Below are 16,294 nucleotides of genomic sequence, written 5' to 3'. Positions count from 1 at the left end.
ATCTACAAAACAGACAGCATTTATCACTCTTTAGAGTGCCCGCTATTAAAGCCTTTATGGAAGGCCTTAAACGAGTAATTCCTCCCAGGGCACCACCTTCCCCTGTATGGAATCTAAATGTAGTTCTTACACGGCTAATGGGTCCGCCCTTCGAACCAATGCATAAATGTGAGCTACAGTTTCTCACCTGGAAAACAGCTTTCCTCGTAGCTATCACTTCCCTTAGAAGGGTTGGTGAAATACAAGCGTTCACTATACAGGAACCTTTCCTACAAATACATCACAGCAAGGTCATACTTCGTACAAATCCGAAGTTTCTGCCCAAGGTCATTTCCCCCTTCCATCTCAATCAATCGGTGGAATTACCTGTCTTCTTCTCGCAACCTCAATCTGTTGCAGAAAGGGCTTTACACACACTTGATGTTAAGAGGGCTTTGCTGTATTACATACAAAGAACGCAACCTTTCAGGAAGACTAAACAATTGTTCGTCTCCTTCTCTCCACCACATAAAGGCAACCCCATCTCTAAATCAGGGATAGCTAGGTGGATTGTAAAGTGCATACAAATTTGCTATCAAAAGGCAAAAAGAACATTATCTGTTCCACCTAAAGCCCACTCTACTAGAAAGTTAGGGGCTTCTATGGCTTTTCTAGGGAACATACCCTTAGATGACATCTGCAAAGCAGCCACATGGTCAACACCGCACACCTTCACAAAACATTACTGTGTAGATGTGCATTCCAAGCAGCAAGCTAGTGTGGGCCAGGCTGTACTAAAGACACTTTTTCAAACCACTGCAACGGATACCGGTGGTCGCCGCTAAGGTTGGGTACTGCTATATAATCTATGCTAAGTGTACAATCTGCAGCTCATATGCCTCGAACGGAATATGCTACTTACCAGTATGCATCTGTTCTTGGCATGTAGAGCTGCAGAGTTGTACACGCCCACCCGCCTCCCCGGCTACCTGTATCCGTTCCAGTACATCTTATTTAGATACAACACACATGGGTTTCTCACTGTTATTACTACGCTCCATCATTTCCCTGTTGGCGAAAAACAATCTGAGGATGGAGCCGAAGCCCATGCGCAGTACGGACCGAAGGAGGAGTCACCGAACTCGTGACTTCCAAAGACTGTCCAAAGAACAAAAACAAACTGCAAACATCCGGGCCCAACACCAGATGGCGATCTATGCTAAGTGTACAACTCTGCAGCTCTACATGCCAAGAACAGATGCATACTGGTAAGTAGCATATTCCTTTTATAGCAAAAAGTTTGCCAACATTGGAACCTATTCACAAAGGTAAACGTGCACATGAATAAATCTACACTTCTAAGTTTACCCTTAAACATTTTAATAACTTTACTACTTTTGGCTTTTCAGCATTTGCAAACATGATGTCACTCAAAAATGTAGATTTACATGTCTCCACCCCTCTGAACCAGGGAATGCCAAATTTCCAAGTGTAAAGTTGCTATAGACATAAAGGAGCAATAGTAAATCCAGCATCACACGGTTCCAACCACTGATATTGAAACACCCTCCTATTGAAAATAAGGGGGTAGCGAAAATAGAACCCCATAGCAAATATAGTTCAATTATTCCAACTAGTTAAACATATTTATTTAAACATATTTTAATAACTTTTTTTGAATCAAAAAGTTAATGACATGAATATTTATTAATATATATAATTACAGTAATTAATTGTATACGTCTATATTAATTATTAATACATAATAGAGACATGTTTTTCATTTTTTTACTTCATGTGGTATTTGTTTGGTCAATATTTAAAAAAACTAATTTAATATATTTACATTACGTAAATGTTTAATTTAAATTGAAGTTAATAGTTCTGCAGCATTTTTTTATTTATTTTGTTGTACAGTCAAAATAAAAATAAACAATGACAATAACATTTAACATAAAAATATTTTACCTGTTGTTTGCACGTTTATTAACCTTTTAACATTTTCAGTATATATTACCGTAGGGAGTGCTCAGCCCCAGTGGTGCAGATCTCTCTATGATAAAGAACAGGGCAATATAAAAAAAATTAAGAAAATATTTTTACTTTACATTTTAAGGTAATTTGTGTATATTAATTTTAAATGTTAAAACAAAACCGTTACAGAATTAATACCTTAGTTTAAATTTAAAATGTAATTATTATATCAAAACCATTATGAAATGTAAATGAAAAGAAATTCATCCTAAACTATATTATATTTTCTAATGTGTATTAATATTTAAGTCATGCATAGAATTAAGTAATGTAATTTTATTTTAATAATAAATTGATAACCTTTTTTAATATAAAAACTAATGTAATTAAATAAGTTCAAATGAAACAAAAATTTCTTGTTTTTAGATCTTTTTTACCAGTAAATTAAATGAATTTATATTTGTAACTAATTTAAATAATGTAATGAAACATTATTTGCTACAGGTTTTTATTTTAAGCTCCTGCCTCGATTAGTTTTAATGGGAGCAAGTTGCAGCACTAATGGTTGGCCATGTGTGTTGTTGGATTTACTCCAGCTTTGATCTGGAGTACATTTACTACTATTTTGGGTCCATTTTTGAGTGTAGTGACTTTAGAAGTACAGTTTAGCAATAGTAATGGGCTTATTTTTGATGAGTGGGTTACGTCCCTCCCTAAACCTTCCTTAACACCACCTTATTCCTCTCTATCCTTCACCTATTTTGTTGTAAGTATGCCACATTTTTCAACCACTCCCTTGGTCCCTCTCACATTTAATACTAAGTTGTACATTTACATCTGTGAATATCTTCCCATAGAAACATAGAAAAGCTGGAGGTGGAAATGTCCGCTCGTAGGTTTGTGAATAGCATTTTGTAGTACTGTAGTAGCTCTGTTGTAGTACTACTAGACTTGCTACAAAATTTAGTTTGTAAATAGGCCTGTTATGTCCTACTTTGGTGTTGGTTCCCACCCTGACCTGGTAGAATTTCAAGGCAGGGTTGTTCTCTTGTGTGAAAGGCCTGTGCTTTGTCCTTAGACTGAGTGTGCTGGTCAAAACATCAAAAGTGACCCTAGCGTTGGCGACATCCGCATCCGCACCAAGCCCCTGATCCCAGAGATGTGCTTTACTACGACAGGGTGGAGCACGGAACTGAACCTCACCACCCCGTATCTGGAGGAAGATGGCACCAGCATCCTAGTCACCTGCAGAAAATGCTCTGTGTGTGTACATTCCAGTAAGTATTACTGTTAGTACTGCTGTACCTGTGCAGGGAATGTTAATTATACAGCCCCAACACATTTTATGTTGCCATATTATTTTATCTTTCATTGTTTAGAAAAAAGCAGGCAATCAACATCAAAAAACCATTATAGTATGAAAAATAACGAAATAAATACAAATTTGAAGACTGCGCCCTTCAAATATTTGTAAAAAGCATGTACTTGGATGCAAAAAATGCCTATTGAGAAAGAAGATGTAACATAACATCCAGAGCTGACGTCTTTCGAAATGGGGAACCGGGTTTAAGTCTTCGCGTGCACATTGCTGCTTAGTAACAATTTAAAAGTCTGTGGTGCTAAAGAGTGTGTGTGCGAAATCCCGACCCTGTCTTCCACAATGTCAAACTGATAAACACCATCTGTAGTTCTTTTATTGCTTTTTCTGTGCTGATGGGGAAGGGACCAATGGTGACAACCATAATGAAAATCTCACAGACCAATATAACCCTTTTGTAATGGAAAACCCTCTGCTGAAACCATCAAAGACTTCCAGAAATTGACCACAAATGTCTGGTTTACAGTGCGTGGTTATGCGCGGCACCGTGATGGCCGCGTTTTAAGACCGCTCCGGACCCTCCGTCCAAAACCCACTGATTCTCCACATTTATCCGTGTCCCGAAGAAGGTGTGAGAAAGTGCCATCTTTCTTGCATGGTATGCCCCCCACTTTTTGCTGAATTGCTGATGTACTTTGACTGAGTGTGCCCTGGGCTCCTGCCAATCAGGTACCCAGGGCCTGTGTTCCTTCTCTAAAACTGCATGACAACCTAAACCCCATTGGCATCTCTGGCCACAGGTCAGCCCCTGGTAGATGGTACCATAGGTACCCAGGTCACTGTGACCAGAGAAAGCCCCTAAGGGCTGCAGCACTTATTGTGCCACCCACAGGGGCCCTGTACCCTTACACACACACACACACACTGCCTTTGCAGGTTGAGTGTCTGGGTGCAGAACCAAACAGTGAGTCGACAGGGCACACATCCCTGTGTGCCATGCCCACAACACACACTGCCCTGGCATACATCAGCCACCCCTCTAGCTGGGTGCCCTATGCCAGTGGTGTGGGCACAGGTGCAGGAGCCCTGTGCCCCTACAGTACCCAGGTCCATTCCTGGGCACTGTAAGTGCAGTGCTGCCATTTAAGAGTATATGGTGCTGGGAGATCGTCAACACGAACTCCACAGCACCATGATGGCTGCACTGAAGACTGAGAAGTTTGATATCAAACTTCTCAGCACATTAAACCCGCACTGATGCCAGTGTGGGATTTAATGTACAATGCACAACAGAGGGCATCTTAGAGATGTCCCCTGAACCTAACATCCACGTCTTGTCTCTGGGGCTGCCTAGGCTGCCACACAGCATACATGTTGCTGGACCCCTGGGTAGAGAGCCATCCGTTCTCCTGGGCCTGCAACAATGCACATCCTGGGTGAGGTGCTATGTCTCCTCCCCCAGGATGGGCAGGGGAAGCTTCAAAGGCATTCCGCCTTTGTGAGCTTCTCCAGGCCACTTGCTGTACTCAGCAACTGGCCCCTACCGGTTCTGACCCCCACTCTGGCGGGAAGACTGGCTGGAAACCCCAAGGAAGGAAAGGAGGTGTGCCAGCCTCTGCCAACCCCACCCCTCAGGTGGGGAGGCAAGGTGAAACACATCTCCAGGCTCTCGCCATCTTGAAGATGGGAAGCCCTGCCCAATCAGGACTAGGCTACTGCCCCCCTCCCACAGGAGAGTGGCAGGATAGGAAGTGTACCCACCCCAGGGCGGGGACCCGTTGGTCCCTGCCCTTTACCTACCTGTAACGCCCCTAAATCTAGTATTTAGGGGCACCCTGAACCTTCCTTCCTTAGAACCAGATTCTTCAAAGAAGATCAAAAAGCAAGACCACCTGCCATGCAGCTGCTAACAAGAGGAGGACACCAACTGCTTTGGCCCCAGCCCTACCGGCCTGTCGACCCTCGAACCTGCTCCTGCTAAATCCCAGCATCTCCCGTGGCCTGCAACCTCACAAACCCCGGAGGACCTGGCTACCTTATGACCCTAAGCATCTGGGACTCCCACGAGCATTGGTACTGCTCAAAGCAAGTAACTGACTCCTGGCATCACTCAGGAACCGCGAACCCTGCACACTCTGCACCCGCCAAGCCTGGCCTGTGCTGGAGTGGACAAAGACCACGAGGATGTCCCCCCGGCGACTGTGACCCCGAATCCAGCACCCAAGGACGCACCTCGACGCTCCTGATGACGCCTGCAGCCTCAGAACCAGGGACCCTACCAGCCGCGATCAACAGAGGGTAAGATTTCCCGACACCAAAAGGCACCCCTGCGGCCCCTGTGCCCTAACTCCTGGGTACCTACCTAGCCTCCAACTACCCAACTTACCTCTCGAAGTGGTGGTCGCACCTGAAGAATCTTCGTCCCCGAGCTTGCAGCCTTTGTTCGTTCTTGAGCTTCTCCACTGCAATCCATTGAGCGCCAGACGGCTCAAAAGCACCCTGCACCCAGCCGCCTGAGTGGCCCTGGCAGTGCAGCTTCTACTCTAACCTACTTTCCCATTTGCCCTGAGCAAGTGACCTGGAGCCCAGCTCCCACAGCCGCGTGGCCTGCTAGCCAGCAGCCACCAACCACAGGCCCCCTGCCTCCCATAAGATAACATTGGACCTACCTCACTCTGCACCTGGCTGCCCCTGTGCCGATAATGGTGTAACAACTGTACTTACCTGACCCTGGGAGACCCCTGAGTGTGGAGTTTCTAAACTTTAAAGTATTCACCTAAAATCAACCGAGTAACGAAAACGAAAATACTCACCTGCTATCAGGAGAGATCCCAGTGCTGGATCTTGGTGCCCAGCCCTGACCCTAAAAAGTAATTACAACCATACTTGCCGCTAACTCAATTTTCTTCCATTGGAAACCATTGACTGTTTTTTTGTGAAATTTCTTCTAAGTGTCGACTTTTCCAAACTACAAATATTCTTTATAAATCGCACCAACTGTGAAAACGTAATTACTTACCTGTTTCAGATAGATGTCCCAGTGCTGAACCTGGGAGCCCAGCACTGGATTACAAAAGTAACAACAGCATACTTTACCCGTAACTTGAATTTTCTTCCATAGGAAACCATTGACTGTTTTTCTGTGAAATTTCTTCTGTCGATTTTGCAAACTTACAAATATTCGTTAAAAATCGCCTGTATAACCTAAACGCATTCTCTCAGCTGCTTACAGGTGGTACACTAGTGCTGGATCCAGGATCCAACACTGAACTAGAAAAAGTAACAATAACCCCACTTACCTGCTAAGTTAATTTCCTCCCATAAGATAACATTGGTGATTTTATTAGAAAAAAATTCTAAGTGTCAACTTTTAAAATGCCAAAATATTGCTTAAAAATCACAACCATAACTAAATCATATTTACTCACCTGTTTCGAGGAACTGTCCCAGGACTGAATCTAGGATCCTGTCCTGGAGTTTGAAAAGTAATCCTTAAAGTAACTAATTGCATTTAACTTGAAATTCCCATTGAGCTCAATGTATTATTGTGTTTGAAATTGTGTTGCCTATTGCAACCACTGTAATTATTATATTCAAAAGTCTATTGCCTATTTAAAAGTATTTATGTAAAGCATCTCAATCTGAGAAAGTATATTTTGATACCTATTGTTGGTTCTAAAATAAAACAACTACCTATTTTTATACAAAAACCATTGGCCTAGAGTTCAGTTCTTGAGTGTGTGAGACCATGTGCTGACTGAGTGTGTGCAACAAATGCTTTACACTGTCCTCTGATACTGCCTTACTGCTCGACCAAGCTCTCACTTTAGAGAGTAAGGTTATACCTAAGTTTAGCCTCTGCCAAACCTCTGGGGACTGTGGACTCTGTACACACTGTACCTATTTGGGATCAGTATATACAGAGCCACTTTCCTACAGAAGGGGACTGCTGGCCGAAGTGCCTGGGACCCTACCAAGCCACTTTTCTGTCCGGCCGAGCTCGGAATGATGGAGCGCTGCCGCCCGCAACTCGAGGCCGCGTCCTCGAGTGATTCCTGCAGCAGCAGTGGCCGTGCCGACATGAGGGCAAGCCGCAAATCTACACCGCGGCTTGCGGCCCGGTCCGTGAGGTGTAGACCAGCTGGAAACAGCTACAGAAGCACTCTCTTCCTCCCGCGAACCAGCGGAGCCTGAATCCTCCGACGGTGAGTTTGTCCGCCCTGGGGGGGGTGCATCGGTGTGACTCGTGCCTCCCTGCAGCTGTATAGTCTACCTTCCCCCTCCGAATAGACAGTTCTAGCAGCAGGAGACGGTGGGTCCTGAGGGGGCAGGCACCTAGGACTACCCGGTGCCCCTCCGGGTGCGTCCATCCTGGCAGTGGTTTGACCGGATGCTGTGGAACCAGAGGGGGGGGGGGGTCTCATCCCCTGTCTGCGGTGCCTCCTGCATCTTGGAGTTGAAAATTTCACTGCCAGTGTGGTCCCCAGCCCCCACTTGAACCTGGCTGGACACCCTGTGAAGGGGTTGGTATGGGCCCTTGAAGCGGAGAGAGACACAAAGCAGCCTAATTCACCTTGGTGTTGGCATGATGTCGGGCGGCAAGGGCCCTAAAGTGACGCAGCAGAGCAAGCTGGATAAATATACCTGCCCCAGGGCCCCTGTCCCGGAGCGGAGTCGGAGGGGCAGACTCCAGACCTGTTTGTTGAGGACCTTGTGCTCCATTATGTTGTTCCTTTTTTAAAAAAAATTTTTTAAAAATCTTTATTTGATTTTTCCAACGATTTAGCACACCCTCAACCCCCACCCTCCCAGGTCAGACAATTGAAAATACAGTGACCAAATTGTATATTTTCATAATTATCTAATTTCATAGTCATATTACATTATCCCCAGCAGTAAATCAGTTTTTAACATACTATACAGTTGAATATACTTCACAATATACTAGGTATTGCTTTGGAATTGACACCATTCTATCAAAGGGGACCAAATTCTCAAACCCCTTTTGCACCGTATCCTACCTTTCCGTTTATAAATAGCAGCCTCCAAATTGGAGATTGCTAGTAGCCTAGTGTGAGAAAGTGGCTCTGTATATACTGTTCCCTAATAGGTACAGGGTGTACAGAGTCCACAGTCCCCCAGAGGCTGATAGAGGTCAAAGTTAGGTATGACCTTACTCTCAAAAGTGGTAGCTTGGTCGAGCAGTAAGGCAGTACCAGAGGACAGTGTAAAGCATTTATTGTACACACTCAGTCAGCAAATGGTTTCACACACTCAATAACTGAACTCTAGGCCAATGATTTGTATATATAAAATATATCCTTGTTTTATTTTTAGAACCACAAAGGGGGTAAAAATATACTTTCTCAGAATGAGAGGTTGAATATAAATACTTTTGTTTTAAGCAATAAATTTGTGTAAACAGTCACAGTTGGTTGCAATAAACAATCCTATTTCCTAAACATAACAATGCATTGAGCTCAATGGTAAATTCAGGTTATTTGTAATAAATTACTTTTCAGATTACTTTTGGAATTCCAGGTCTGGCTCCTAGAACCAGCCTGGGGTCAGTATTCAGAATCAAGTGATGAAAGTCGACTTAATAACTGTAATGATTTTTAAATAATATTTAGCTATTTCAAAAGTTAGCACTTAGAAAATATTTCACAGAAAACATTCAATGGATCTCTATGGCAAGAAATTCAAATTGCAGGTAGAGTACTTTATCGTTACTTTAGTAATCCAGGACTGGGTGCCTAGACCCAGGACTGGGGTCCTTATCAAAAGCAGGTAAGTAATTTCGTTTGCAGAAATGGTACGATTTTAAAAGAATATTTCAAATTTGCAAAAGTAGACACTTAGAAGAAATTTCACAGAAAAGCAGACAATGGTTTCCTATGGGAGAAAAATGAGTTAGAGGTAAGTATAGTTGTGAACACTTTTCAGAGTCAGGGCTGGGCACCAAGATCCAGCACTGGGAGCTCACCTAGGAGCAGGTGAGTAAATTCGTTTTTGTCACTTGGCTGATTTTTGGTGAATTTTTGCAGTTTTGAAAAGTTCACACTTAGAAGATTTTTGAAGAAAAAGCCAGTCAATGTTACCCTATGAGGAAAATGAAGTTAGCGGTTTAAGGGTAAGTACTCGACTGGTAGTGTTGAAATTCCGGGCATGGACTCAGGGGTCCCCCAGTGTCAGGTAGGTACAGTTGGTTCACCCTCAGCGGTTTCAGGACGGCCGGGTGCAGAGAGAGTTGGGCCCAATGTTATCCTATGAGGGATAGGGGGGCCTTGGTTGGTGGCTGCTGTCTGGCAAGCCACGCGGCTGTGGGAGCTGGGCTCCTGGTCACTTACTCAGGGCAAGTGGGGAAGTAGGTTAGTGTAGAGAGGGCACTGCCAGGGCCACTCGGGCGGCTGGGTGCAGGGTGCTTTTGAGCCTTAGGGCGCTCAATGGAAATCAATGGGAATGTTCCGGTTTGGAAAGAGGCTGCAGGCTCGGGGACGAGGATGTTTCAGGTGCCACCACCACTTCGAGAGGTAAGTTGGGTAGTTGTAGGTTAGGTGGGTACCCCGGGATTGGGCACAGGGGGTCGCAGGGCGCCGGGTGCAGGGGTGCCTTTTGACGTCGGGAATCTTACCCTCTGGTTGATCGCGGCTGGGGTGGCACTTGGTTCTGAGGCTGCAGGCTTCTTCCGGGATGTCGAGGGGGGTCCTTGGGTGCCGGACTCTGGGTCACAGTCGCCGTGGGGTCGTCCTCTGGGTCTTTGTCCACTCCGGCACTGGCCAGGCTTGGCTGGTGCAGAGTGTGTTGGGTCCGCGGTCCCGGGCTGGAGCCAGGGATAGCAAATAGGTTTCTTGAGTAGAGCCTCTACTCGTGGGGGTCCCAGGGGCTTAGAGCTAAAAGGTAGCCAGGTCCTCCGGGGTTGGTGAGGTTGCTGGCCACGTGGGATGCCGCGCTGGTGCAGGTTCGAGAGTCGACAGGCCGGTAGGGCTGGGGCCAAAGCAGTTGGTGTCTTCTTCTCTTTTTAGCAGCTGCAGGGCAGGTCTTTGTTCTTCTTGCTCTTCTTGTCGTTTTCTATCTGGAATCTAAGGAAGGAAGGTTCAGGGGGCCCCTAAATACTAGATTTAGGGGCGTTACAGGTAGGTGAAGGCCAGGGACCAATGGGTCCTTGTCCTGGGGTGGGTACACCCCCTATCCTGCCTCTCTCCTGTGGGAGGGGGGCAGTAGCCTAATCCTGATAGGGTAGGGCCTCCCATCTTCAAGATGGCGAGAGCCCGGGGATGTGCTTCACCTCGCCTCCCCCACCTGAGGGGTGGGGTGGGCAGGCTGGCACATCCCCTGTCCTTGTATGGGGTTTCCGGCCAAGCTTCCCGCCAGAGTGGGGGGTTGCAGTGGCCTGGGGAAACTCCAACTGGCGGCATGCCTTTGAAGCTTCCCTTTGCTCATCCTGGGGGAGGAGATTTCTCACCTCACCCAGGATGTGCATTGTTGCAGGCCCGGGAGAGCAGGGGCTCTCCCACCCAGGGGTCCAGCAACGTGTCTGCTGTGTGGCAGCCTGGGCAGCCTCAGAGCAGACGTGGATTGTAAGTTAGCTGTAAGGGGGCATCTTCTAAGATGCCCTCTGGGGTGCTTAGTACATTAAATCCTACACTGGCATCAGTGTGGGTTCAATGTGCTGAGAAGTTTGATACCAAACTTCCCAGGCTTCAGTGTTGCCAATATGGTGCTGTGGAGCTCGTGTTTGACAAGCTCTCAGCACCATGTATTCTTAAATGACAGCACTGCACTTACAGTGCCCAGGAATGGACCCGGGTACTGTAGGGGCACAGGGCTCCTGCTCCTGTGCCCACACCATAGGCGTAATGCACCCAGCTAGAGGGGTGGCTGACATATGCCTTGGCAGTGTAGGTGATGGGCATGGTACACAGTGATGTGTGCCATGTCGACTCTTTGTTTTGTCCTGCACCCAGACACTCAGCCTGCAAGGGCAGTGTGTGTGTGTAAGGGTACAGGGCCTCTGAGGGTGGCACAATGAGTGCTGCAGCCCTTAGAGGCCTTCCCTGGTCACAAGGCCCTGGGTACCTAGGGTACCATTTACTAGGGGCTGACATGTGGCTAGGGTTTGCCAATTTGGAGTTTGTGTGGTTTAAGGAAGGAACATAGGCCCTGGGCACCTGATTGGCAGGAACCCAGGGTACACTCAATCGAAGTACATTCAGCAATTTAGCAAAAAGTGGGGGCATACCATGCAAGAAAGATGGCACTTTCTCACACAACCCCCCCCCAAACGAAAGGTGATGAGACTAACCTTGTCCTATGGAGTCTTCATTGTCTAAGTGGAAGAACCTGGAAAGTCCATCTGCATTGGCATGGGCAGTCCCTGGTCTGTGTTCCACTTCAAAGTCCATTCCCTGTAGGGAGATGGACCACCTCAGTAGTTTTGGATTTTCCCCTTTCATCTGCATTAGCCATCTGAGAGGTCTGTGGTCAGTTTGAACTAGGAAGTGAGTGCCAAACAAGTATGGCCTCAGCTTCTTCAGGGACCAAACCACAGCAAAGGCCTCCCTCTCAATGGCACTCCAACGCTGCTCTCTAGGGAGTAGTCTTCTGCTTATAAAAGCAACAGGTTGGTCTTGGCCTTCATCATTGGTCTGGGATAGGACCGCTCCTATCCCTAGCTCAGAGGCATCAGTCTGCACTATGAACTGCTTAGCATAATCTGGAGCTTTTAGAATTGGTGCTGAGCACATTGCTTCTTTTAGGGTGTCAAAAGCCTTTTGACAACTAACTGTCCAGTTAACTTTCTTGGGCATTTTCTTGGAGGTGAGTTCTGTGAGGGGGGTCACAATGGACCCATACCCCTTCACAAACCTCCTGTAGTACCCAGTCAAGCCAAGGAATGCCCTGACTTGGGTCTGGGTTGTTGGAGCTATCCAGTCCATGATGGCCTGGATTTTGGGTTGTAAGGGCTGTACCTGGCCTCCACCTACAAGGTGGCCCAAGTACACCACAGTGCCCTGCCCTATCTGGCATTTGGATGCCTTGATAGTGAGACCTGCACTCTGCAGAGCCTCTAAAACCTTCCCAAGGTGGATCAGGTGATCCTGCCAGGTGGAGCTAAAGACAGCAATATCATCAAGATAAGCTGCACTAAAGGACTCCAACCCAGCCAGGACATGGTTCACCAACCTCTGGAAGGTGGCAGGGGCATTCTTTAACCCAAAGGGCCTCACAGTAAACTGATAATGCCCATCAGGGGTGGAGAATGCTGTCTTTTCTTTTGCTCCTGGGGCCATGCCAATCTGCCAGTACCCTGCAGTTAAGTCAAAGGTACTGAGAAATTTGGCAGCCCCCAATTTGTCTATCAGTTCGTCTGCTCTTGGGATAGGGTGAGCATCTGTCTTGGTGACAGAGTTGAGCCCTCTATAGTCCACACAGAACCTCATCTCTCTCTTTTCACCCTGTTGATGAGGTTTGGGGACCAGAACCACTGGGCTAGCCCAGGGGCTCTCTGAAGGCTCAATGACCCCTAACTCCAGCATCTTGCTGACCTCAGCTTTGACGCTTTCCTTGACTTGATCTGACTGTCGATAGATTTTGTTCTTGACAGGTGCACTGTCACCAGTGTCCACATCATGGGTACACCAGCTTGTCAGACCAGGGGTCAGGGAAAAGAGGCTAGCATATTGTTGCAAGACTTGCTTGCAGTCAGTCTGCTGTTGGGCAGAGAGGGTGTCTGAGAAAATCACACCATCTACTGACCCATCTTTTGGGCTGTAGGATAGGAGGTCAGGGAGTGGCTCACTCTCTGCTTCCTGTTCTTCATCAGTCACCATCAGCATGGTGATGTCAGCCCTATCATTGTAGAGTTTAAGGCGGTTCACATGGATGACCCTTTTGGGTGTCCTGCTAGTGCCCAGGTCAACTAGATAGGTGACCTCACTCTTTCTCTCTAGGATAGGGTAAGGGCCACTCCATTTGTCTTGGAGAGCCCTTGGTGCCACTGGCTCCAAAACCCACACCTGTTGCCCTGGTTGAAATTCAACCAGTGCAGCTTTTTGGTCATACCAGTGCTTCTGGAGCTCCTGGCTGGCCTCAAGGTTCTTGGATGCCTTTTCCATATACTCAGCCATTCTGGACCTTAGGCCAAGCACATAGTCCACTATGTCTTGTTTGGGTTCCTGAAGAGGCCTCTCCCAGCCCTCTTTTACAAGACATAGTGGTCCCCTTACAGGATGACCAAACAGAACTTCTAAGGGTGAGAAACCTACTCCCTTCTGTGGCACTTCCCTGTAAGCGAAAAGCAAGCATGGTAACAGGACATCCCACCTCCTTTTGAGTTTCTCAGGGAGTCCCATGATCATACCTTTCAATGTCTTGTTGAACCTCTCAACAAGGCCATTGGTTTGTGGGTGGTAGGGTGTAGTAAACTTGTACTGCACTCCACACTCTTTCCACATGTGTGTTAGGTAAGCAGACATGAAGTTGGAACCTCTGTCTGAAACCACCTCCTTAGGAAAACCCACCCTGGTGAAGACACCCAGGAGGGCCTTGGCTACTGCAGGAGCTGTAGTAGTCCTAAGTGGAATTGCTTCAGGGTACCTAGTAGCATGATCCACTACTACTAGAATAAATTTGTTCCCTGAGGCTGTGGGAGGTTCAAGTGGACCCACAATGTCCACACCTACCCTTTCAAAGGGGACCCCCACCACTGGTAGTGGAATGAGGGGGGCCTTTGGGTGGCCACCTGTCTTGCCACTGGCCTGACAGGTAACACAGGAGCTGACAAACTCCTTCACCTTTTGGTGCATCTGGGGCCAGTAAAAGTGACTCACTAACCTTTCCCAAGTTTTGGATTGCCCCAGATGTCCAGCTAGGGGGATGTCATGAGCCAAAGTTAGGAGGAACTCCCTGTACTTCTGTGGCACTACCACCCTCCTGGTGGCTCCAGGAGTGGGGTCTCTTGCCTCAGCATACAGTAATCCCTCTTCCCAATAAGCTCTGTGGGTACCACTGACATCTCCCCTGGCTTCTGAAGCAGCTTGTTGTCTCAGGCTTTCAAGAGTGGGACAGTCTCGCTGGCCCTGGCACAGCTCTTCCCTAGAGGGTCCCCCTGGGCCCAAGAGTTCAACCTGGTAAGGGTCAAGCTCCATGGACTCAGTTCCCTCAGGGGTATCTACATCCTCTCCAGGGGGAGAGGGGTTCTGAGTGTTTGGCTGTACAGAAGCTGGTCCCCCAGTCTCCTTGCCCTTCCTCTTGGTTGGTTGGGCCATTATTCCAGGCTCCAAACCTACTTTTTCACCCTTCCTCTTGCTCTGTGCTCTGGTTTGCACACACACCAATTCAGGGATGCCCAGCATGGCTGCATGGGCCTTTAACTCAACTTCAGCCCAGGCTGAGGTTTCCAGATCATTTCCAAGCAGGCATGCAGCTGGCAACTTTGGGGAGACCACTACCTGTTTCAGGCCAGTAACCCCCCCCCCAGCCTAATGTTACCATGGCCATGGGATGACTAGTGGTGACACTGTCAGCGTTGGTGACTGGGTAAGACTTCCCAATCAAGTATTGCTCAGGGGAAACCAGTGTGTCTTTCACCATAGTGACACTGGCACCTGTATCCCTCAGAGCTTCTACCCTAGTTCCATTTACCCAGGGGTACTGTAAGTATTTCTTTAAGTTGGGGGGCCACACAGCCACAGTGGCAAACTCCACTTCTCCCAAGGAGACTAAACTTGCTTCAGTGTGTTCCCAGATTTGCTCAGGGTACACCTCTGATCCCATTTGTATACTTGCTGCCCCAGGAGTGGCTGTACTGGGTGCCTTAGGGGCTTTGTTTTGGGGGCAAGATACAGTTAGGTGTCCCTGCTTCTTACAGGTATTACACCAGGCCTTTAAGGGATCAAAGTTCTTCCCCCTATATGGTTGGGGCACATAGGGAGTAGTTTGGGTCCCACCCACCTGAACAGGTTTTTGGGGCCCTTTGGAAGACTCAGACTTTTTATCTTGGGGATTCTCACCACCTTTCCCCTGGGGAGGTTTTGTGACCACCTTCTTTTGGTCACCCCCAGTGGTTGTCTTGGTCACCCTAGTCTTGACCCAGTGGTCTGCCTTCTTTCCCAATTCTTGGGGAGAAATTAGACCTAGGTCTACCAAATGCTGATGCAACTTTTCATTTGTGCAGTTACTCAAAATATGTTCCTTCATGAATAAATTGTACAATCCAGTAAAATCCTGCACACCATGTCCAGCTAACCAACCATCCAGTGTTTTCACTGAGAAATCTACAAAATCAATCCAGGACTGGGTCTGGGTTTTGTGAGCCCCCCTGAATCTAATTCTATACTCCTCAGTGGTGAATCCAAATCCCTCAATCAGAGCTTTCTTCATGAGGTCATAGGATCCTGCTTCTGGCCCAGAGAGAGTCAGAAGCCTGTCCCTGCAGTTACCAGAGAACAGTTCCCACAGGAGTGCCCCCCAGAGAGGTTTCTTTACTTTCCTGATATCACAAGCCCTCTCAAAGGCTGTGAACCATCTGGTGATATCATCACCTTCCTCAAATTTAGGGACAATCCCTTTGGGGATTTTAAGGTCAGAAGTTTCCTCCCTATCCTTGTTTTTATTATTGCTGCCACCATTGATGGGTGCTAAACCCATCTCTCTCCTTTCCTTTTCTAGAGCCAGGAGCCTGGACTCTAGATCTATTCTTTTGGCCAGCCTCACAAGGCTGTCCTCTTCACTGGGGGGTCCCCCAGTGTTGTCTCTGGGACCAGAGCCACCTGTGTGGTCTCTAGGTGCCCAGATGCTATGTCTTGAGTTGGAGGGTATGGGTGCCATCTCCTCCCTAGGGAATAGTATGGGGAGGTTGCTGTCCTCCTCCCCTGATTCCCTTTCCTCATCTGACTGGCCATCACCATGTTCAGATGGGTGGTCTTTAGCATACTCAGCCAGGAGCTCCTGGAGCCCTTGTTTGGTTGGATGCTGACCCATTTGTAAATTTTTGAGTTTACATAAGGACCTCAATTCCTT

At 47.4% G+C, this 16,294-nt stretch overlaps 1 protein-coding gene across 3 annotated transcripts in view; it reads left to right on the top strand.

Moving 5' to 3' along the window:
- KDM4A (lysine demethylase 4A) overlaps window positions 1–16,294 on the top strand; it is a 612,801-nt gene that overhangs the window by 498,675 nt on the left and 97,832 nt on the right. For all 3 annotated transcript variants that reach the window (XM_085602947.1, XM_085602948.1, XM_085602949.1), the window contains one exon: window positions 3,032–3,230. In XM_085602947.1, coding sequence (XP_085459073.1) covers window positions 3,032–3,230 — 199 coding nt within the window. The remainder of the gene's footprint in view (window positions 1–3,031; window positions 3,231–16,294) is intronic.

The sequence above is a fragment of the Triturus cristatus genome, chromosome 4_2 (genome assembly GCF_964204655.1).
Source record: "Triturus cristatus chromosome 4_2, aTriCri1.1, whole genome shotgun sequence".
Classification (NCBI taxonomy): domain Eukaryota; kingdom Metazoa; phylum Chordata; class Amphibia; order Caudata; family Salamandridae; genus Triturus; species Triturus cristatus.
Note: the sequence above shows the minus strand (reverse complement) of the source record. Positions and strands in the feature narration are given on the sequence as shown.